The following is a 22,452-nucleotide window of genomic DNA, read 5'->3' as shown; positions in this document are numbered from 1 at the left end:
AGCTGCTTTAATACATCTGTAAATTCTTGGAACCTACCTCATTTTCAATAGCATCTAAAAATATGAACTGGATGCATGCTATGGAATCTGAATATAAAGCACTTATGGATAATAATACATGGTTGTTAGTTCCACGAAATCCAAATCTTCATGTTATTGGTTGTAAATGGGTCTATAAACTCAAATATAACTCTAAAGGAGAAATTTATCGTTATAAAGCATGTTTAGTAGCTAAAGGATATAATCAGGAGGAAGGTTTTGATTACTTTGAAACCTTCAGTCCTGTTGTTAAACACACTACTATTCGCTTACTTTTATCTATTGCTATTAGCAGCCTATGGAAAATTCATCAATTAGATGTCTCTAATGCCTTTTTACATGGGGATCTTTCAGAAACTATCTACATGGAACAACCTCCAGGTTTTAAAAATTCTACGTATCCCGATCATATATGTCAATTTAAGAAGTCAATTTATGGTTTGAAACAAGAATCTAGAGCTTGGTTTACAAAATTAACCACCTTTCTTATTACTCGTGGTTTTTCAGGCTCGAAAACTGATACTTACCTATTCTATAAACTTGATGCTCTTACACCGATTTTTATTCTTATTTATGTAGATGATATTTTGATGATTTGTCCAGCACTTGATCCAATCAATAAACTTCTTACAGAAATTCAAACTTTTTTGCAATTAAAGATCTTGGCCCTGCTCATTTTTTTCTTGGTATTGAACTCATTAAGGCCAATAACGGATTTATTCTTTTGCAGTCTAAATATATTTACTCTATTCTAAAACGAGCCAATCTTGAGAATAGTAAACCATTACCTACTTCATGTCCCTTAAGTCAATCTTCTATTTCATCTTCTTCGTCTAAGGTATTAGATGATTCAACCTATAGAAGTTTAGTTGGCAGTCTTCAATATCTTACTTTAACTCGTCCTGACATAGCATTTGCTGTTAACAAAGCCTGTCAGAAAATTCAAATACCTACTAGAGATGACAGGATAACTCTCAAACACCTAATTCACTATCTAAAAGGGAGTATTACATATAGTCTTATGATTTATTCAGATTTTGCTTTGTCTTTAAACGTGTATAGTGATTCCGATTAGGCATAAATAGAATTAGAATTATCAACTCTCTACGACGTCTAGTAGATAGAATATTTTCAGTAACAAATAAATCATAGTAATTTTTTTATCTTCACTCACAATCATAGTGCTATGTTGTGAAATAGATTTCTCAAAAGGATTATCATCAATATATTTTTTTATATACCTTCTATCAGTTTCAAATTGTTGTTTAATCTTATTGACCAATGAAATACCTATGATTTTAAATTTTATTTTTATTAAATTCGTCCTCGAGATCTAGGTCTTAACCTTTTTAGAACTGTACCCCCATTAACTTTGCCCTTACTAATGAATAAATCCACTTCGTTTAACCCCATATTGTTAGCATTTTCTGCTGCAGAATAGACCAATTTTAAAATAGAAACAACTGCTCGATAAGGCATCAGTTTCAGTATCATATGTGTTTCCTCATAAGAACGTCTGCGAATGGGGCAAGAAATCAAATAGATAGAAGGTTTACTTGTGGTTATTTAGTATTTTTGGGTAAGAAATTAGTGTCTTGGAATTCAAAGAAACAATATACAATTGCTCGATCAAGTACTGAAGCAGAACATAAAGCATTGGCAAATGTAGCATCTGAGGTTATCTGGATAAATTCTCTTCTCACTGAACTACAGCTCGTACCATCATCTATTCCTACGCTTTAGTGTGATAATATTGGAGCTACATATTTAGCCAAAAATCTAGTTTTCCATGCCTGTATGAAACATATTCAAATAGATTTTCATTTTGTAAGAGTACAAGTTGCAGCTAATCTTCTCGATATCAAATTCATTACAAGTCAAGGCCAACTGGCGGATGCTCTGACCAAGCCTCTTTCAAAGCCAAGATTCTGGGAGCTATGATCCAAGCTCAACGTCTTCTATGTCGCTAATGAGCTTGCGATGGGGGGGGGGGGGTTAAGATGAGTGCAAGATCAACCTAGACTAATAGGATTTAAGAACTAGTTAGTAAAATGAAAATAAGTATTTTTACTCTTTAAAGAGAAATAGATTGGTAGGATTAAATCTAGTGGTTAGGATTAAATATAGATAGGATTAAATTCAGTGGTTAGGATTAAATCTAGACAGGAAATACAAACTGTTAGATAACTATCTGTTATAGATCTATCTATAAATACCAACTCATTTGTAATGATTTTGAATGTGAAGGATCAACGATTTTTTTATCCTTGTTCTTGTCTCTTCTTCTCATCCATCTTTATTGTCATTTTTCTCCTTCTTATACATCTTCTTCTATCTTCTCTGAGAGATTCACAGCAAGTAGGATCGTGTTCTATAGTGGGCCAGGAAATTTCCAGCCCAATGGGGTAATAAAACCAACGGCCAAGATAAAGGCACGTACCGAGTCAGATCGAGTTTCATATTGGGCCTTCTTTGCCAGTACAGATCCAGCCCAGAAGGCTGGCCCAATGGGGTTGAAACCAACGGTCACCATATCACCACGTGGTGACTCAGATCCAGTTTCATATTGAGCATTCTGGGCCAAGAGAGCTCTAGCCTAGAAGGCTGGCTCAATGGGGTTAAAACCAACGCATGATAAGACCACGTGGCGACTCAAATCCAATTTCATATTCAGCCTTGTGGGCCAGGAGAGCTCCAGCCCAGAGGGCTGCCCCAATGGGTTAAAACCAACGGTCACTATAAGGCCACATGGTGACTCAGATACAGTTTCATATTGGGCCTTCTAGGCCAGGAGAGCTCCAGCCCAAAGGGCCAGACCAATAGGGTCAAAACTAATGATCATGATTTGAGCACATGTCGAGTCTGATCGAGTTTCATAGTGGGCCTTCTGGACCAGAATAGATCCAGCCCAAAGGCCCGGCCCAATGGGGTTAAAAACCAACGGGAAAGATAATGCCACGTGGTGACATGAATCAAGGTTTCCAGTGGGTCTTATGAGCCAAAAAAGGCCGGCCTAATAGGATTAAAAACCCAACGGGCAGGACAAAGCCAAATGGTGGGTCAGATCGATTTTCATACTGAGCCTATTGGGCTAGGACAGATCCAGCCCACAGGGTCGGCTCAACAAGGTTAAAACCAATGGGCATGATAAAGCCACATGGCGACTTTTGCATCACTCGGGAACACATTAATTTATCTTTATGAGTGTTCAAATTGTATTAAAGGTGAATGTCAACTACATAAATTAATTCAGAGTCGTGTAAGTAGTCCATTTTCCTGACATACTAAGTACATTGTGAATAGACTGAGACATAATTCTATGATCATGTGATTCAAAGAAGTTTCTTGAATATAACACAAAGTACATAAAAGGAGATTGAGTAGTCGATATGGAATCATTTATCCTCAATATAAGAAAATCACTCAAGGTAGAAGATACATTATATTCTTAAATAATGTAGTGGATATATTGGATAAAAGTTATCTACTAACTTCTATGGTGCATTAGTACTAACTAGACTAACACGTTAGGGTTAACAATTAATCATGCCACAAGTCTTTCATGAGTCTCATGTGGATGTAGGATTATGCATATATGGTAATCAATAATAATAAATGTTCTTAATCGAGTTCACTCACTACTTTGTGTCTTCGAGGGAACTTAATCAATCAGTGAGTTAATTTCATCCATGATTAATTAATGTGTTTGCAATTAATTGACTTAATATAATTGACATGGTATAGTAAATTCTTATATGATATTCTCACTATTCAAGCCATACCACGCATGAAAAAACTTTCAGGGGAAACTTGCTTTCGTTTTTGTTGATGAAAATATGTGGCTAGCAAGCAAATCACACATTTTGTATCTCTCTTTATGTTTATTTATAAAGTGCATTCATTATAGTGAACGTGTGATCCTTATAAAAAAATACATGAATACATGATCGGATGTAGTGAATTATGATGAGATTATAATAACGAGATTACTAGTCTTTAAGCATGTGATATAAATATTCATATTCGAAGGATCTTTGAGAGGGACATCAAAGTATCCAGCTAAAATAATACTATTTAGCCTCACTCATACGATGAGTATGGTCAGCCCTGTAGCTATTAATGTGGAGATGCTGACGATAAATAATGGGTGCTCTTTACTAGCTTGATAACGATCCATTACTAGAACTATACTCATCCCATCTTCTTAAATTACTACTACATTTATCGTTATTCTATCTTCTTGCATTCACTATCCCTTAAGTTATATGTAATCCTTCTCACCTTCTCAAATTCACTCGATAGAGAGAGCTCTTTCCCCAATATCCGTCCCCAGTGAGACAATACTTACTCATCACTAACTAAACAAATTATTTTATGAGTAAAGGTTTATACATATTATTAATTAAACTCAATCTCACAACGATGTAATTTTACCCCTAATTTTACGCCTATCATATATCAAGAAGTTCAGAAAGATGATTGAGTGGTCAGGATCATCCACCCTCGATATAAGAGGATACAACTTTAGGAAGATGATACAATGAAGTCCTTAGACAAAATAGTGAAATATAAGAGAAGAGCTCTTCAATGATTTCTGAATACTTTAATACCAACTCGGGTGACTGAATAAGGTTTAACACTTGACCATACCCTAAGCTGTCCTTGGAGCGTCAAGCATACGAGGGACAATGTTACACTATAAACAATGATGGACATGATCCATGAGTGAGTCAATACACACTCATTTGTATCTTTTAGAGCCCCACGGCCTGAGACTTCTCCTATTGATTAGGTTCCACACATCTGATATTAATTAATTGATATGATGATATATTTAATTGATTTGGAATCCCAATAAATGCGATTGGGCCAATGATGTCGTTAATTAGACTGATACATTGGCCAAGAGGGTCACACACGAATGATCTTTTAGACATTGGAAGATATACGTCAATTTTGGGGGATTTTTATAAATACTACCCACTAAATATAAATAGGAGAAGGCCCTAAAAAAGTTCACCTAGGTCACAATTTTTCAGAGGCCTTCACCTTCTTTCCTTAACTCGTCTCCATTCTCGATGCCAACAGGAGATTGTAATGATGACAACAGAATATAGCTCGTCAAGGCAAAGGAGGAAATTCGATGCGCCGAGGATTGCGTGGATACTTCTAGGGACTGCACCCATGAGAAACTCTTCACAACTCGCTCGAAGATTGAAAAATCACAAACGCGATATGTGCAGAGGCGATTCATTTGTGTTTTTGTTAATGTCGTTATGATTCCATTTTAAGTCTTCCATAGGAAGGAATTATTGTGTTGTCAAGGTCGAGATCATAGAACTCAAAATTTTCTCCTAGAACTTAATGATCTTCATGGAAAATATAAATTTTAATAAAACCCCACAGTTTTAAGTATGTTCTCAAACATCTTATGGACATTATGCATATGACATATAGGCACATGTACCACTCCAGTCAATGAATCAATCATACTATTAACTCTTAATAAGATATTATAATTTTTAACTTAACATAACATATGATAGCATGCAAATTAGAACACAATAACATGCATCATTCATAAACATATGATATTAAGATATTTATAGTTGTATGTTATCATGTTTTAAATTGGTTAAAATAACCATCAGCATATTTTATAAATTTTCCATAATTTTTGATATTTTTTCCAATTTTATAACATTAGATTCATCACGAAATAAATTTTACAAGTTAGAAAAAGAATATTTTGAATTATAAAAATAAAGGTATTGTCTTGTAGAGATTTTTATGGAATTTTATATTTTTTGAAATTCTCTGACTATGAGGGATTCACCAAGAGAGTACATTTTTACTCAAGACAATACCTTTAGATTTATTAAAGCCATTATTTTTTTGCAAAATCAAGAGTGATTCTATTTGACAGTTGTCCACATACCATGGGTTAATTGACAAACTCTTCGTATCGAATGATTGGTTCCTCCAAGATTCAGCCACCGAGTCGACCCAAAATTTTTTAGGGTAGCATCGGTTTTTCATCCTCTTTTCATCCACAATGCTGGATTGATAAAATGATGCTATTAAAAGAAATAAAAAAACACTTCTCACTTGCTTCAACTATAGTTGACCAAGAAGGACACAACATGTTTTTGAAGTCAAAATTTATCACATTTCTTGGATTGATTTAGAGAGCTAACCTTCCCTTCTTGATTCTCTTCTAGTTTTTTTAACAAAATGCCAAGCATGGGGAGAATATTCAAGATATAGGGGAGACTATTTGGGAAGAGCATCATCACATTCAAGAATGCATACAAAATTACAAGAAAAATATTCAAATATTCTGATATACTCCTTGCCCTTTCTGGTCATCTGATATTCTGGATCTTGCCCTCCAAGAGAGAGAGAGGTCAAGAGGGTACAACTCTATCGTTCATTCTCTCTCTCAACTTAGGTTTTGATCCTTCGAGGAGGTTCAAAACCTAGATTCTTTCTACCATTCTTATATTTCCCTCATGAAGTCATCACCCTGAAGATAAAATTTTGGTCAGCCTGGATTACCATCTCATTATATCATCTCTTCCTCTCTCTCTCTCTCTCTCTCTCTCTCTTAAGTATTAGCCTACACAAGGATCGATCCTTTCTCACTCAACACTTTACATAACTTGAAAACGGGAGAAACATAAATATTATTGCATAAGTCTAGAATTAAACAACACGAATAATTGACATGAATCAAAAACACATTCTAGGCTTATCAACACAAACACATATCAATTAATATCGTATTTTATTTATGTAATTGACAATTTGGGTCACCAATAAATGACCTGCCAATCTCCACCACTCTTTCTAGAAGGTGCGAGGAGTTTAATGGACTCTTTCATGAAATCTACCTTTCAGCAATTACTTTGCAAGTATAATCCAGGTTTAGAACACAATGGGCCCATCATGATGCACATCAGCCTCAGAAATCAGAATTCAGATTCAAAAGAGGAGCAATCATCATCAAAGGTGGAATTCATACCTGCCTCTACCGTCGTCTTCCTTGTTCACCGTAGAGAATGTTTTCCTCCACCCATGACGGACACCTGCACGTCTGTTTCTTCTTCTTCCACTCTGCTCCGCAGTTATAGCAGAACTCGTACCCACACCTATCAATAATACTAAATTATTATTTCTGCCATGGGCACATGTAAAGAGAGGAAGGTACAAGACAATGGTAGGGAAGAGAGAGGGAGAAGAAAAGAAAATACTTGGTGGCAGAGGAGAAAAGAAAGTGCAGGAAATACTGAGAAACATGGACAGTGGTGCTTAAACATAGAGAGAGAGACGAGAAGAGATAGAGAGAGACATAGATGGATATTGGCAGAGGGGAAGATGGACAGAGGTAGAGATAAGGAGAAACATGGACAGTGGTGCATAAACATAGAGAGAGAGAGACGAGAAGAGATAGAGAGAGAGATAGATGGATAGTGGCAGAGGGGATGATGGACAGAGGTAGAGACAAGGAGAAACATGGACAGTGGGGCAGAGAGAGAGGGTTGGGGAGAGAGAAGAGAGAGAGAGGATAGGAAGAGGTGAGAGAGAGAGGTAAATCAAAATAGAGAGTAAAAAAGAGAGATAAAGTGGGAGAAAATGCAAAAGAGAACACAGAGGGAGAGAGAGGAAAGAGAACACAGAGCAAGAGAGGGAGCAAAAAAGAGAGTGAGAGAGAGAAAGAGACGGATGAAGAGAGCAAAAGAGAGACAGAGAGACAGATGTAGAGAGAGATAGCAACAGAGAGTGACAGAGAGAAAGAGGAAGAGAGAGCAAAACAGAGAAAAAGAGAGAGAGAGACAACAAGAGAGAGAGAGCAAAGAGAGATAGAGAGAGAGAGATCAAGAGAGAGAAAGACAGAGAGCAAAACAGAAAGAGAGAGAGAGAGAATCCGCACTTGCAGGAGACGTGGAAGCAGCCAGAAGCAAGCTCGATCATGTGACTACACTTGACGCAGCGCCGCCACATGTGAGCCCTGGCGAGCTGCTCCACCCTCGCTTCCTCCCCATGCAACTGACGACTGTTCCACTGGTACCCCTCGCACGACATCCCATGGTGCCATGGCACCCTGCACACAAGACAGAAGAGCCCCTTACAGACCAGGCACTGCCTCAGCCCCACATCCTCCCGCGCCACCCCCCTAGACGATGACCCTCCCTCGAGCCGGCGTGCCTCGCCCCTCGCCATCAGCGCTGAGCACCGAGGGTACGGGCAGTAGACCTTCTCGTCGGCCGGGATCGCCGCCTCCGCCAGGCGCTGAGCCAAGGTCTCTGCTAGCTTTGGGGTCAGATAAGTCAACGGCTCATCCACAGTCAGCCCAGTCTTGCAGCCCTCCGAAGGGCAGCAGGGAAGAAACCCGTCGAGGAGCTTCACCTCGACGTGCTGACACATGCACGAGAAGCAGAAACGGTGGTTGCATCCGATGACCTGGAAGATGCCCTCCGGGTCAACGTCTTCTAGGCAGATCGGGCAGTTCTCTTTGACCCCGGCGTTGACTCTATGTAGAGTTGACTTTTGGAGGAACGAGTCAACGGCATCTCTGGCCAGCCGGAACACGAAAGGTATGTCCTGGCGAGGGACCAGGAACATGCTGTGGGATTTCAGCTTATTGAGAGCATTGACTGCCTCTTCTAATGCCTCCGAGACGTTTCGCTGCTTCACCCCCCATTTCCCTGTAATCTGCCCATGAACAAAAAATATTGTACCTTTTATATTTGAAATGTCCTCTTGAAAGTAAAGAATAGATAGAACCTATCTATAGAACAACAAGCATTGCAACTATAGTGCATGATCGTCCAGGACAGGGACACTGGATGGTTGGGGATGGTTTTCATCCCCTCCCACGTCACATTTGTTGGGGTCATCCCACCCTGTCCAGTCCAGGACCATCCCATCCAGAACCATTCTGTTGGGAAACTAGCACTATAGCACAGGACGTGGACGGGACGATTTTTTCGTCCCGTGACGAAAAAATCGTCTCGTCCAAGGGTTTGGATGAAATTCGGGACGAAAATTTGTCCCGCGGACCACTGGACGGGACGGTGGGACAAAAAACCGTCCGTCCGGTGGTCTAGGACGATGGACGGACAAATCTGGAAGAAAAACTGCCGGATTCACATCTGACGGTTGAGGTGTAGCCACGTGGCCTCGCTATGACAATTTGCATTAAAGTCCCTGTACTTTTAGGCGCATGCAGATTGACGCCGCTCAGAAATAATTGTACATATGTCCCTTTGCATTCTCTCTCCTTTGTATTTCCCTAAAAAACTTAGAAAAATCAATATTAATATATCAAAAATATAAAACGGGTTTTTTTTCATCCGGGACGAGGGGTGGGACGGTTTTTCCCCTGGACGGGACAACAATTTGTCCCGTCCTTCGTCCCTGCACTAAATACAGACGTCGGATGGGACGAGATTTGTCCTGTCCCGTCCATCGTCCATGTCCGGGACGGTCCGGAATTATAATTAGCACACCCTTGGCATCCCAATTCTGTTTGGCATCCAGGATGGAAACTGTAGACACTAAGATTTAAAAATAATAAAATGAAACTTTAGCTCATTTGTCCCTGGTCCTGCCCAATGCTTGAGGACGGGACGGTTTTTTCGTCCCAAAACAACAAAAACATCCCGTCCGCTGTCAAATATCCAAGGGCCTGGACGAAACAGTTCTTTGTCCCCAGAATGAAAAAACCATCCGTCCACGTCCGTGCACTATAAACCTGAGCTTATTTGATCTGCGTTTAGTCTAATCTTTCGTTATGAATATCATTTTCTACTTGTATGAAAATCTCTGGAATCCAAGCAAGTAGAAGAGACACGGGTAATCATCTTTAATCTGTCGGTTTGAATAATCAACTGAAGGACAAATGTGACATTTTGAAGAGTTTTCAGAAATAGAGACAGAAATATCAGAAAATTTCGGTCACTCCACAAACCATCCACTTGATCTTGACGAGAAGGTTTTATTAACTATGGTTCAGATAATTGAATATCGATACACTGGAACCTAACGAGAGTGAGAGTTCTGACACCCAAACACAGTTCGTGTGGTTTTCGTTAAACAATGAAATAAACGAGAATGACGAATAAAATTAATGATAAATGATGCCTGAAAGTCAGGTCATTGTGGTTTACAAATGGAAATAAGAAAAGAAATGCAGGACTACAATCAGTAAACGCATTCCTTCAATGGTCCCTCTCACGCTGGAACTTGAGTTTAAACAGAAAGGAATAAATCTCAAATGAAGATGACAGAATCTTCTCAACTGCGGATAGGAAATTGAATAAAAATCACTGTTCAGATATCCTTTTTTTGGCAACAAAGGTATCTGAATTTATTCCGCCATTATGAGAGAAGAAGTGCAATCTCAAACGATGATATGAAATAAATGCAACCATAACACAGGAAAAAATGAGTACAGGTTCAGAAATTCACACTCACGTGATTGAAAAGCGCTGTGTGCTGAAAGAAGATATCCAGAGTCTTCAAATCTAAAGAGATAGCGGCATTGACGCCTTCGATCAGCGCACGAATCTCCACAATCTCACCGCCAACCCTCGGCCCGATCGTAGGCGTCTGCATCTTCAGTATTTGATTACCACGAGGATCGCAAATCGCAACACCAACGGCCGTGACGTATTCAGCAGATCCTGGCATTGCTTCACATAATCCCTTGAAATACAGCCTAAAATGCTCCTCTTCCTCAGCCGAAACCGTCTCCATCGGCTTCTGCACGAAGTTTCCGGTGTTCCGCCACTCATCCTCTGGAATTAGCGCGAGTTCACGAGCGAACTTCGCGTCGTGAGCCTGGCGACGAAGCTCAAGAGAAATCCGTTGCATCTCCGTCTGGCAGAAGACCGCGTCTCTGTGCTCTTCAATGGCGCGTTCTAGCTCCTTGCTCTGGACTTCCAGACCGAAAATGGCGTCTTCTTCTTCCTCCAAATGCACAGGTTCTTCATCAAACGGGAGAAGCTTTGATTTAAGCTTCTGAACGGCGAGAGAGGCTACGATCGCCTCCTCGATCTGCAAGCGATTCGCTAGAACCATGTCGGACATCTGTTGACTGGCGTGCATCAGCTCTCCGCGCTGGATCTCGATCAGATCATCGGATTGATCCACCTCCATGGCAGAGCTCGGGTTGAACCCAGCAGGCAGTTCATACGAAGCGGCGAGACAAGCAAAGACCGTTACACTCGAGTATTTATACCCGTTTTTGAGTTCCATAGTGGGCCTTCTGTACCAGGACAGAGCCCAATAAGGTTAAAACCAACGGCCACGATGTATCCACGTGGATCGACCTCCATAGCGGGCCTTCTGATCCCAGAGAGCAAGCCCAACGGGGTTAAGAACCAACGGGCAGGATAAAGCCACGTGGCGAGGCGGATCGAGATCCATAGTGGGCCTTTTCAGGCCCATGGCTTAAAACCAACGGGCAGGATAACGCCACGTGACAACTTTCTCGGCGACCGCCGAGCGAGAGGCGTATAGATAGAATGGACGGCGCGGATAGAAGAGACAGCGAGAAGAAGCTTTCATCGCAGTCGTCTCGCTCTCCCTCTTTCTCCAGCGTCCGATCTCGCGCCAAGGTCGCCGTGCGTCGTTCGTGTTCCTCCCCACTCCACGCGCGCGCCAAAATTTTACAAATTTCGCGATTCCAGGTGAAGATTCGCCCCTCTGATCTCGGAATTCGGATTCGGGAATTGGGAAATTCAGGGTTTTGGGGGTTTTGGGTAACAGTTCTCTTGGGGGGAAATGGATTCAGGGCTGGTTGCGAGATGGCCGAGCTCTCGGCCGCGGGTCAGTCAAGCCCTGACGCGGGAGGTAGCCACGACTACGGCGGCGAGGGCAGCCCCCAATCGAACGTTCGAGAGCAGGATCGGTTCCTACCCATCGCGAACATCAGCAGGATTATGAAGAAGGCGCTCCCTGCCAACGCCAAGATCGCCAAGGACGCCAAGGAGACCGTCCAGGAGTGTGTTTCCGAGTTCATCAGCTTCATCACCAGCGAGTGGGATCTTGTCTTGAGCTAATTAGTTGGTTTTTTCGAAAAATTCATCGTTTGGGTCTGGTTTTCGAGCAGGGCGAGTGATAAATGTCAGAGGGAGAAGCGCAAGACGATCAACGGGGATGATCTGCTCTGGGCGATGGCCACTCTAGGGTTTGAGGACTACATCGAACCGCTTAAAATCTACCTCCAGAAGTACCGAGAGGTTGTAAGTTTTTCGTTCTAACCCATCTTTTTCCTTCTATTTTTTTCCTAGTTTAATCTGATTAGATTTCTGCTTGTTGAATTGCAGGTGGAGGTAATAGCCGGATGGTTGCCATTTATTCAGTCAATTTTTTCGAAAACTTCTGTTGCTGATTCATTTCTTGCAGGGTGATGCAAAAGGATCTGGGAAGAAAGAAGGAAGTGCTTCCCAAAGTGGGAATTTATCTCTCTCTGGGTCGCAGGTTGTACTGATTTCCTTCTTTCTTCTATCTGTTCTTCCTATATTGCACATATGCCACCGTAGTTCGGATTTTGAATAGATGTTTTATTGTGTTCTTTCTGCATGCCTATTTTGTTTTTTTGTTTGTTTTCATTTTTAATGGACATGCATTGATTATAAGGCAATCGTATGTCTTTATATTCCCATTTCCTTCCAAATGCCCATTTCCTTTCATCCTGGACATGATGATTGATTAAAAAAAGGAACTTCCGGGCAGAATTTTTTTGTTTAAAGATTTTTTATTCAAAATATTTTTTTCTTCTAGAAATATATATAAACACACATGTTTATTTAAAGATTCCCACAAGATGAAAGAAACGGTTATGCGCATGAATTAACCAATACTATTCAAAAGTTTTATCTATTTCCCGTGTTTCATGATTTGGGCTTCCTTTTTTTTTTAAGTGAACCAATGGCATGCTCTTCAAGAAATATAATATTTTTAAACTGACTATTATTTTTCTAGAAATGTCAAATATTTTTCTTCGTCCTAGTACACTTTCATTTAGTTATTCTCTTCATTTATGCTTCTATTATATTTTAAACTGACTGCAGTGGAATTTACCCAAAGACAACAGTTTATGTTGACAGATTTTTCAAGGAAAAAGTTCAGATAATTAATTCATCACGAGCTTATCTCTTATCTTGACCTAATTATGATCAGGTTCTGGTTACGTCTCAATGAGGACGAGGAAAATAGGTAAGATCAAACCACAAATAAAACTGCCATTTTCTTTTTTGGGCAGGGCGCTGAGATGATGCAACCTCATGGGCACTACCTCAACGGATCCGGAGGTAGGATCTAATTGGGCCTTGCTTGTCTAATGCGGCCCATTATCCCATGTAGCCTATTGTGTACGTGTATAAACTGTCGTATGTACCTTATGTAACCACTGAATTATTCCCTTGTACTAATATTATCAGCCCTTCAACCTGGCCCATCGTGCAAGAACCTGAGCCGGATGAAAGTATCCATGGTTGAGATAAATGCAGCACATGCTACGTCGCGTCCATTCCTTCTCGGCGCTCGTCGTGGGACCTAAGAAGCGAAGGCATGACTTTTGGATAGATCTTATGCCACTGGCACCGCGGACTCTTTCGGAAACTGGCATGCTTCCTCAAAGCCGATCGTAAACTTGCGACGCGAGGATGTTTCATTGCTCCTGAAGTCATGCCTTGCAGAATTATTCGTGATTAGCTAGGACTCTGTAGTCCAACATGCCAAAGTCCATAGAAGGTCTCTTTTGAATTAACATTGATTCATCTTCACTATAGTTCCGGATTGCCCTGACGTGGATGATAGATGGGATGGGACGAATTTTTTGTCCCGTCTGATGTCCGGATTCTGTGCAGGGACAAAGGGCAGGACGACGTTACAAAAACTCTACCGTCCAGTCCTCGAGGGAAAAAACCATTCGGTCCCTCATCCCGGACGAAAAAAAATCCGTTTTATATTTTAATATATAAATATATATTTTTCTAAGTTTTTTAGGGAAATACAGAGGAGAGAGAATGCTAATAGACATATGTACAATTATTTCTGAGCGGTATCAGTTTGCACGCGCGTGAAATATTGGGACTTTGATGCAAATTGTCATAGCGAGGCCACGTGGCTACATCTCAGCCGTTAGATGTGAATCCAGCAGTTTTTCATCCAGATTCGTCCGTCCATCGTCCGATACCTCCGGACAAATGGTTTTTTTGTCCCACGGGATGAAAATCATCCCGTCCCGTGGTCCCCAAGAGGAATTTTTGTCCTGAATTTTCGGCCCGAATTTCGTACATACATTTGAACAGGACGGTTTTGTCCCAGGATAAAAAAATTGTCCCGTCACATGTCCCTGCACTATAATTTTCACTCCTAAAGTCATATGTCATGCTGTCTCGCAATTTTTTGACTTCATAACGATGAGTGGCGGCGATCAGGGATGAGCTTCGGGCAGGACTGACAGGAGATGGTCGTGACTTTTCTTTCTTACTCTGAGTCTGAAAGTCGCGATGTCGTCTTTGATGACGGATAAACGACGTCAATGTCAGTTGACGATGATATTGGTCGTCCGTCTTTACTGTTACGATCTACTCCGACTATGATGATGACATTGACTATAGGGGCATTATTGTCTTTTCCATTCCCTCTTGTATTTCCCTTTAAATATGTAGCCCTCCTCGTTGGAGGACGGGATTTGAGTCACCTAGTAGTTGTCTCCTCTCGATAGCTTCTCTCCCCCCCGTCCCCAAGGTGTTGTCCATTCCATCAGGGTCAGTACGAGCATACAATCCCAGCAGGGAACGTATCATCTACATATTTTCGTCTTGTGTCCCAGCATATCCTCTCTCTCTCTTTCTCTCTATTTCTCTTTCTCTCTCTTTCTCTCTATTTCTCTTTCTCTCTATTTCTCTTTCTCTCTCTTTCTCTTTCTCTTTCTCTTTCTCTTTCTCTTTCTCTTTCTCTTTCTCTTTCTCTTTCTCTTTCTCTTTCTCTCTCGTTCTCTTTCTCTCTATTTCTCTTTCTCTCTGTTTCTCTTTCTCTCTATTTCTCTTTCTCTCTGTTTCTCTTTCTCTCTGTTTCTCTTTCTCTCTGTTTCTCTTTCTCTTTGTTTCTCTTTCCTCTCTTTGTCTCTCTCTCTATCTCTCTATCTCTCTATCTCTCTATCTCTCTATCTCTCTATCTCTCTATCTCTCTATCTCTCTATCTCTCTATTTCTCTTTCTCTCTCTTTCTCTTTCTCTCTCCACATTTCTGGCTATGAGATGAGGAGTTGTCGTCTATATCGTTAACCGTCATCGATTGGAGGACGACAAAGAAGAGTCATTAAAGTCACCCGTTGACGATGCCGACACCTCGGATTACGAACCCCGGAGTTTCGTCACCGTCCGGAGATCAACGGCCGGGATTAAATCAAGAGATGGCGGAATGCATTCCTGGAATGAGGAAGGAACGCCTATAAAATAGGGGTTAATTGTCATCTCGTCCTCCTCCAAGTTGAAGAGGTGGCGCCAGCTCCCTTTGTATCTCTCTCTCTTCTCCTCTCTCTTTCTCTCTCTATCTCTTCCGCCATTGATAGGGAGAAGAGCTGCGGAAATGGGGGCCAGCGAGCGGTGAACAGATCGAAGGAGGAGGAGAGGTAGAAGAAGAAGGCGATCTTGGCAGGATGATTGAGAAGGTGAAGGGGAAGGCGAGCAGCCAATTGTTCACGCTAGGGCTCGTAATCTCGTGGTATTCTTCCAACATTGGAGTTCTCTTGCTCAACAAGTATCTTCTCAGCAACTATGGATTCAAGTACCCGATCTTCCTCACAATGTGTCACATGTCCGCCTGCTCGCTGCTCAGTTACTTGGCCATTGCCTGGATGAAGCTTGTGCCGCTGCAGATCCTTCGATCTCGCGTTCAGTATGCCAAGATCGCCGCGCTTAGTCTCATTTTCTGCGGTTCCGTCGTCAGCGGGAATATATCTCTGCGGTTTCTTCCGGTTTCGTTCAATCAGGCAATTGGGGCGACTACGCCGTTCTTTACGGCTGTGTTTGCTCGTATTTTGACCGTTCGGGGCGAGACCTGGCTTACGTATGCGACTCTCGTACCTGTTGTTGCCGGTGTTATTATTGCCAGCGGGGTTTGCCCTCTTCTTCTTGCCTTTTTTTTCCTTCATCTTTTGTTGTTGTTTTTTATTTATCAGATTGGCTTTCTTGAATTCTATTGGACATTCTTTTATTAAAATCATTTTTGCTTCGAAATCTTTCTCTTCATGGATCCTGTTGGGTGTCCTTTCAAGAAAAACATCTTGTCTCGAAATCTTTCTCTTCATGAATCCTGTTAACCATTGTTTTATTAAAATCATTTTTTCTTGGAATCTTTTTCTTCATGAATTCTATTGGGCATTCTTTTATTAGAATCATTTTTTCTTGAAACTTTTTCTTCATGACTTCCGTTGATCATTCTTTTATAAGAGTCTTTTTTTTTCTTAAAATCATTTTCTTCGTGAATTCTGTTGGGCATTCTTTCATCAAAATCATTTTTTCTTGAAACTTTTTCTTCATGACTTCCATTGACCATTCTTTTATTAGAGTCATTTTTTTCTTGAAATATTTTACCTCATGAATTCTGTTGGGCATTCTTTCATCAAAATCATTTTTTCTTGAAATATTTTACCTCATGAATTCTGTTGGGCATTCTTTCATCAAAATCATTTTTTCTTGAAATATTTTACCTCATGAATTCTGTTGGGCATTCTTTCATCAAAATCATTTTTTCTTGAAATATTTTACCGCATGAATTCTGTTGGGCATTCTTTCATCAAAAATCATTTTTTCTTGAAATATTTTACCTCATGAATTCTGTTGGGCATTCTTTCATGAAACACATTTTGTCTCATGAAACTTTTTCTTCATGACTGCCATTGATCATTCTTTTATTAGAGTCATTTTTTTCTTGAAATATTTTACCTCATGAATTCTGTTGGGCATTCTTTCATCAAAATCATTTTTTCTTGAAATATTTTACCTCATGAATTCTGTTGGGCATTCTTTCATCAAAATCATTTTTTCTTGAAATATTTTACCTCATGAATTCTGTTGGGCATTCTTTCATCAAAATCATTTTTTCTTGAAATATTTTACCTCATGTATTCTGTTGGGCATTCTTTCATCAAAATCATTTTTTCTTGAAATATTTTACCTCATGAATTCTGTTGGGCATTCTTTCATCAAAATCATTTTTTCTTGAAATATTTTACCTCATGAATTCTGTTGGGCATTCTTTCATCAAAATCATTTTTTCTTGAAATATTTTACCTCATGTATTCTGTTGGGCATTCTTTCATCAAAATCATTTTTTCTTGAAATATTTTACCTCATGAATTCTGTTGGGCATTCTTTCATCAAACACATTTTGTCTCATGAAACTTTTTCTTCATGACTTCCATTGATCATTCTTTTATTAGAGTCATTTTTTTCTTGAAATATTTTACCTCATGAATTCTGTTGGGCATTCTTTCATCAAAATCATTTTTCTTGAAATATTTTACCTCATGAATTCTGTTGGGCATTCTTTCATCAAAATCATTTTTCTTGAAATATTTTACCTCATGAATTCTGGGCATTCTTTCATCAAAATCATTTTTTCTTGAAATATTTTACCTCATGAATTCTGTTGGGCATTCTTTCATCAAAATCATTTTTTCTTGAAATATTTTACCTCATGAATTCTGTTGGGCATTCTTTCATGAAACACATTTTGTCTCATGAAACTTTTTCTTCATGACTGCCATTGATCATTCTTTTATTAGAGTCATTTTTTTCTTGAAATATTTTACCTCATGAATTCTGTTGGGCATTCTTTCATCAAAATCATTTTTTCTTGAAATATTTTACCTCATGAATTCTGTTGGGCATTCTTTCATCAAAATCATTTTTTCTTGAAATATTTTACCTCATGAATTTTGTTGGGCATTCTTTCATGAAAAATAATTTTTCTCCAAATCTTTCTCTTCGTGAATCCTGTTGGGCGTTATTTTATTAAAATCATTTTTCCTTGGAATCTTTTTCTTCATGAATTCTGTTGGGCATTCTTTTATTAGAATCATTTTTTCTTGGAATCTGTTTCTTCATGAATTCTCTTGGGCATTCTTTTGTTTAAGTCATTTTTTCTTAAAAAATCCTTTTCTTCATGAATTCTGTTGGGCATTCTTTCATCAAAATCATTTTTTTCTTGAAATCTTTTACTTCATGAATTTGTCGGCAAGTATGATAATAACGGCTGAACATGCATCTCCTAGACGCCATTCCTTGATCTAGTAAGATCTAATTGATTTTAGTGTGGTAATCTGTGGAAATTTGGAAGTTAACTATCATTGGTTTGAGCCATTCTGTAATTTATTTTATTTGGGCTTTAGGTTAATTGTTTATGTTATTGCTTGTGATTTGGTACTGCAGGGAGAGCCAAGTTTTCATTTGTTTGGGTTTATGATGTGCGTTGGTGCTACTGCTGCAAGAGCGCTCAAGTCAGTTGTACAAGGGATCCTTCTATCTTCTGAAGGGTATTTTTTCTTCTACTATCATAATTTAATTCTCTTCAAAATATTCAATTTAGAAGGTTTTTCCGGCAGAGGTCCAGAAGTTTGGGCCATAAGTATTTGTGAATCGAGAAATCAAATTATCTTCAGAAGAACATGATTAGAAAAATCTGTTGTAGGCCATGATTTCTATGACCAACAACGTAGGTGGTGAGGATAGATCTGTAGTGTAACATGCATAGTTTCTGTTATTCTTTAATCTCATCTTTCTGTTTAAACTGCTTTTTACAAAACTCTTGCTTTTGTGATTTAAGAATATTGAGACGATGATATCATCTCAGAAAGGAATTACAACAATTAGCCGTAAATTTTCGCTTTACGCCATGAAATCATATCATATCAGTAGATTATGAAGAGTTTGCATTCAGAGTACCAGGTTTACAGCTTAGGATCTTCTGTCAGTGTATGCTTAACAGACAGAGGTTCTTCAATCTATTTCTTTTCATTCACCGGAGAAAGTTGATATGAAAATATAAAAGGAGCTTTCTTCAAAAAAAGAAAATATAAAAGGAGCTAATACTTACCGGATGGAAAATTTGTTGGTATTACAGGGAAAAGCTTAATTCGATGAATCTACTACTCTACATGGCACCTACTGCTGTTGTTTTTCTGCTTCCCGCAACATTGATAATGGAAGATAATGTAATTGGTCTGACATTAGCACTTGCTCGAGAGGACAATCGGATTGTGTGGTATCTGCTCTTCAATTCTGCCTTGGCCTATTTCGTAAACCTGACCAATTTTCTCGTCACCAAGCATACGAGCGCATTGACTCTTCAGGTATTCTCCAAATCCTAATCAGTATCCGAATTATTTTCTCATTCCACGCTACATTGCCCTCTAAACTTGATTTTGTAGTTTCGGGACACCGGTTCTCTCTCCCCTTCCAATCTCTCTTCATTTGCATTGCATGTTTACAGTTGTCAGGCTTTCCGTGCAGACTTTAAACTATTTCTATCCGTCTATAAGTATATCCTCATTGGCTATATGGATTGCAGTTGCTTCAAAAGACCTCTCCATTTTTTGCACACCTATGATTGATGGATGATTTCGTTATTGTCATCGTCATCCCTAAACTTCTTTAATGTTACCAGATTCCATGTGTGACTTGGACGAATGATGACGACAACTTGCCATCAATGATGGCCCTAGGAAACTGATGAAGACAAATTAACATTATCATCATAATCATTGACGTGAACCCTAAATGGATCAATACTTGTCTAATTAGCTTTCTCAGTTTGGTGACTGGTTCTTTGTATGTTCTACCGCTCTCTCACTGCCCGTTTCTCTCAATTATTTCTGACTAAAAATATTTCCCGCACCTATTTTTCGGACTATTCTGAATATACATTTTATAAACATGTCTGACCAATTTATTTTTTCAATTGGCCTAATCATGGTGCCTATATGACAAGCTCAGCTGTGGCTGTAGTTGGTCCAGCTGCACCCTGCCGTGAGAGTGTGATTTTTAATGTATAAGGTCATAAGCATTCCATAAGAAACCAGCCAAAACATACCCAAATATACACTCAGGCGTCCTCCTCCATGGCAATGAAAAAGGGAATGTATTACAGACTGCCATAACTGTGCAAATGTAGACATTACTTGTGTATTTTTTCATGTAGGTTCTTGGGAATGCCAAAGGAGCTGTGGCAGTGGTAGTGTCAATTCTAATATTCAGGAATCCGGTCTCAGTGATGGGGATGCTTGGATACACCCTCACCGTCATCGGAGTCATTCTGTATAGCGAGGTGAAGAAGCGGCGCAAGTGATGAAACTTCCCAGTGCAGACCATCTTGGCCGTCTGTTCTTGCATCAGGTTATTTCTTCTCTCTTCTACTTGATTTTCATTTTTACTTGATTTTCTCTTTTGTAGAGAGACGGCAAATTCCATCATAAAAAATGTTTCTTCTCTCTCGTTCTTAGGTCTCTCTATGGAGATGGACAGAGGGAGAGGGAAGGAGAGGTGATGATTTCAGGTGCCCATCTGTAGTTTTCATGTGAATTGTCACTCATAAAGCAGGTGTGCCTTGCAAATTGATGATCATTACAAATTATTTGGAAACTGAGCTGACATAGATATTATTTTCAACTTTTTTTTCAATCCCTTTGAAAAAAGAGATATTTTTTCAATTTGTCGACTGTACTTTATATTAGAAATTTCTTTTTGCTATCTCTCTTGCTGTTATTTGGTTCATCCAAGCCACCAGATTGAGAGATTGTGGAGTGGTAAATAATGTCAGGTAAATTTATTGTTTGAGTTTTTTGAGACTGAGTCAACAAATCAAATCCGTTCCTTTATGGGATAGGTCCATAATAAGCTTTGGTGTGGAGAGAGAAAAAGGAGAATCAGGTCATGAATTTTATGATCTTTCCCTGCCGCCAAGGCCACATCACCTCCAATCCATTTGAAGAGACCTCCGCCATTGCTTCGGAAGGAAACAGACTTTCTCATTACGTTTTGATCTATTTCCCAATAACTATATATATATATATATATATATATATATATATAGAGAGAGAGAGAGAGAGAGAGAGAGAGAATGAATGTGATATAATGAAAGGTTGAGCAAGAGATAACATAGAAAGAAAGTGGCTGTTTATTAGAAGATCGGTTGAAGATTCTGTGCCATAGAGATTGATGTTAAGATAGTTCTTGATTAATCTTGAGTTTGGAGACGGGAAAGTTTGGATATTCAATTGTTTTTGTTAATTTAGAACCTGCTTTTGTCTCTTGGAGACGAGTTCATGACCTGTCTTATGTCTTAGCTAGACAGCTGATTCAGCAATAACATTTAGTCCATTTCTTTTTTATGCTCAGTGGAGATTAATCTCAAGATATAATATTAGTTGTGACTTCTACATACTTTTTCTGCCATTGTGGACTTTATAGTCTGATGTAAACTCCACAGGTTTGAGTTTTAACACTTTCAAGATGGCTCCGTTTCAAGGGAAAATTCCTGGGTAAACTCAATGTTAACTCGTGGACTTTATAGTCTGAAAGATTTTGTAACTAAAGTCTATACTTAGCCATTTAGAAGATGTTAATGTTTGCGAAACATAAAGTGGTCCGACTAATACTTTTATATTTCTCAACTAATGTTGGAGAATTTTTTTTGATTTCCATGAACATTCAAAATCATCAGAACCACGTTGTTGTGTACTTCCAGAGATAAACAAATCAATTCCAACTTGTCTGTACAATCACCTACACACTATTGATGAACAACCTCCTGCTTAAAGATGAAAATTGGCCCCATTGCTATCAGCTACAGCCTTTAGCACTGCTGGTATCAGAGCCAATTGCGCGTTCGAATCCCTGAAGCAACACATTGCATGCTTGAGCTATAAATAGACCGGTGGCAGGTGTTGTTGGGAAGTGTTGAACATGGATTACCCATCCCAATACCGGTATCAGATTATGGTATCAGAATCAGATTTTTTACGATATCCGGTTATTTGATATTGATATAGGACATCGGTTGCTACAGTTCCGATATCCGATGTCTGTATTCGCCTCGATGTCATCATCTGCCTCCGTCTCTCGGAGAGGATGACGATATCGGATATCAGACGTGAATACCGGATTTTGATATCCAATTTCAAAAGGTTATTCAAAAATACAATTAATCCATCACTGTGTCGCTGTTAGAATGGATCAATGTGGGCAAGAGGGTAGTTGGTAAGTTTTTTTTTTATGGCTTGTTTAATATGTGCAGCTAAATCTTTTTTTTTCTTCCAAATGGGATAACAGGATTCGGAGTTTTAACATCAAACTCAGAATCCTTTTATCCCATATGGAAGAAAATAGAAATT

At 39.3% G+C, this 22,452-nt stretch overlaps 3 protein-coding genes across 6 annotated transcripts; 2 read left to right on the top strand and 1 right to left on the bottom strand.

Moving 5' to 3' along the window:
- Positions 1-6,917: 6,917 nt before the first annotated feature.
- Positions 6,918-11,316, bottom strand: LOC144714684 (E3 ubiquitin-protein ligase RSL1-like). Its single transcript, XM_078589465.1, has 3 exons — positions 10,519-11,316; positions 7,973-8,754; positions 6,918-7,190 (listed from the first exon to the last, which is right to left on the bottom strand). Exons 1-3 carry the CDS (start codon positions 11,299-11,301, stop codon positions 7,070-7,072), a joined length of 1,686 nt encoding a protein of 561 aa, XP_078445591.1. The 5' UTR covers positions 11,302-11,316; the 3' UTR covers positions 6,918-7,069.
- A 260-nt stretch (positions 11,317-11,576) lies between these two features.
- Positions 11,577-13,857, top strand: LOC144714686 (nuclear transcription factor Y subunit B-8-like). 4 transcript variants are annotated; one of them, XM_078589468.1, is made up of 6 exons: positions 11,577-11,735; positions 11,840-12,085; positions 12,158-12,287; positions 12,375-12,528; positions 13,313-13,361; positions 13,491-13,857. In XM_078589468.1, the coding sequence occupies exons 2-4, from the start codon at positions 11,853-11,855 to the stop codon at positions 12,456-12,458; spliced, it is 447 nt and encodes a 148-aa protein (XP_078445594.1). In that variant the 5' UTR covers positions 11,577-11,735; positions 11,840-11,852; the 3' UTR covers positions 12,459-12,528; positions 13,313-13,361; positions 13,491-13,857. The 4 variants fall into 4 exon arrangements, with proteins under 4 accessions (XP_078445594.1, XP_078445593.1, XP_078445595.1 ...); XM_078589467.1 differs by lacking the exon at positions 13,491-13,857 and having other exon boundaries at positions 13,313-13,477; XM_078589469.1 differs by lacking the exon at positions 13,491-13,857 and having other exon boundaries at positions 13,231-13,477.
- A 1,673-nt stretch (positions 13,858-15,530) lies between these two features.
- LOC144714685 (putative sugar phosphate/phosphate translocator At3g11320) lies at positions 15,531-20,811 on the top strand. The gene is made up of 5 exons (XM_078589466.1): positions 15,531-16,176; positions 18,494-18,597; positions 19,185-19,413; positions 20,262-20,455; positions 20,563-20,811. The coding sequence occupies exons 1-4, from the start codon at positions 15,718-15,720 to the stop codon at positions 20,406-20,408; spliced, it is 939 nt and encodes a 312-aa protein (XP_078445592.1). The 5' UTR covers positions 15,531-15,717; the 3' UTR covers positions 20,409-20,455; positions 20,563-20,811.
- Positions 20,812-22,452: the final 1,641 nt, after the last annotated feature.

Source organism: Wolffia australiana, chromosome 17 (assembly GCF_029677425.1).
Source record: "Wolffia australiana isolate 7733 chromosome 17, ASM2967742v1".
NCBI lineage: Eukaryota > Viridiplantae > Streptophyta > Magnoliopsida > Alismatales > Araceae > Wolffia > Wolffia australiana.
This window is presented reverse-complemented; position numbering and strand designations above follow the sequence as displayed.

Bases quoted from the DNA above. Each gene is read 5' to 3' on its own strand.
- LOC144714684 (XM_078589465.1), bottom strand. From the start codon at position 11,301: ATGGAACTCAAAAACGGGTATAAATACTCGAGTGTAACGGTCTTTGCT. The intron at 8,755-10,518 runs GTGAGTGTGAAT...GTTCATGGGCAG, and splicing joins ACACAGCGCTTTTCAATCAC to ATTACAGGGAAATGGGGGGT. The intron at 7,191-7,972 runs GTGCGGATTCTC...TATTATTGATAG, and splicing joins TGCTTCCACGTCTCCTGCAA to GTGTGGGTACGAGTTCTGCT.
- LOC144714686 (XM_078589468.1), top strand. From the start codon at position 11,853: ATGGCCGAGCTCTCGGCCGCGGGTCAGTCAAGCCCTGACGCGGGAGGT. The intron at 12,086-12,157 runs GTGGGATCTTGT...GTTTTCGAGCAG, and splicing joins ATCAGCTTCATCACCAGCGA to GGCGAGTGATAAATGTCAGA. The intron at 12,288-12,374 runs GTTGTAAGTTTT...GTTGAATTGCAG, and splicing joins ACCTCCAGAAGTACCGAGAG to GTGGAGGTAATAGCCGGATG.
- LOC144714685 (XM_078589466.1), top strand. From the start codon at position 15,718: ATGATTGAGAAGGTGAAGGGGAAGGCGAGCAGCCAATTGTTCACGCTA. The intron at 16,177-18,493 runs GTTTGCCCTCTT...TTGGTACTGCAG, and splicing joins GTGTTATTATTGCCAGCGGG to GGAGAGCCAAGTTTTCATTT. The intron at 18,598-19,184 runs GTATTTTTTCTT...TTGGTATTACAG, and splicing joins ATCCTTCTATCTTCTGAAGG to GGAAAAGCTTAATTCGATGA.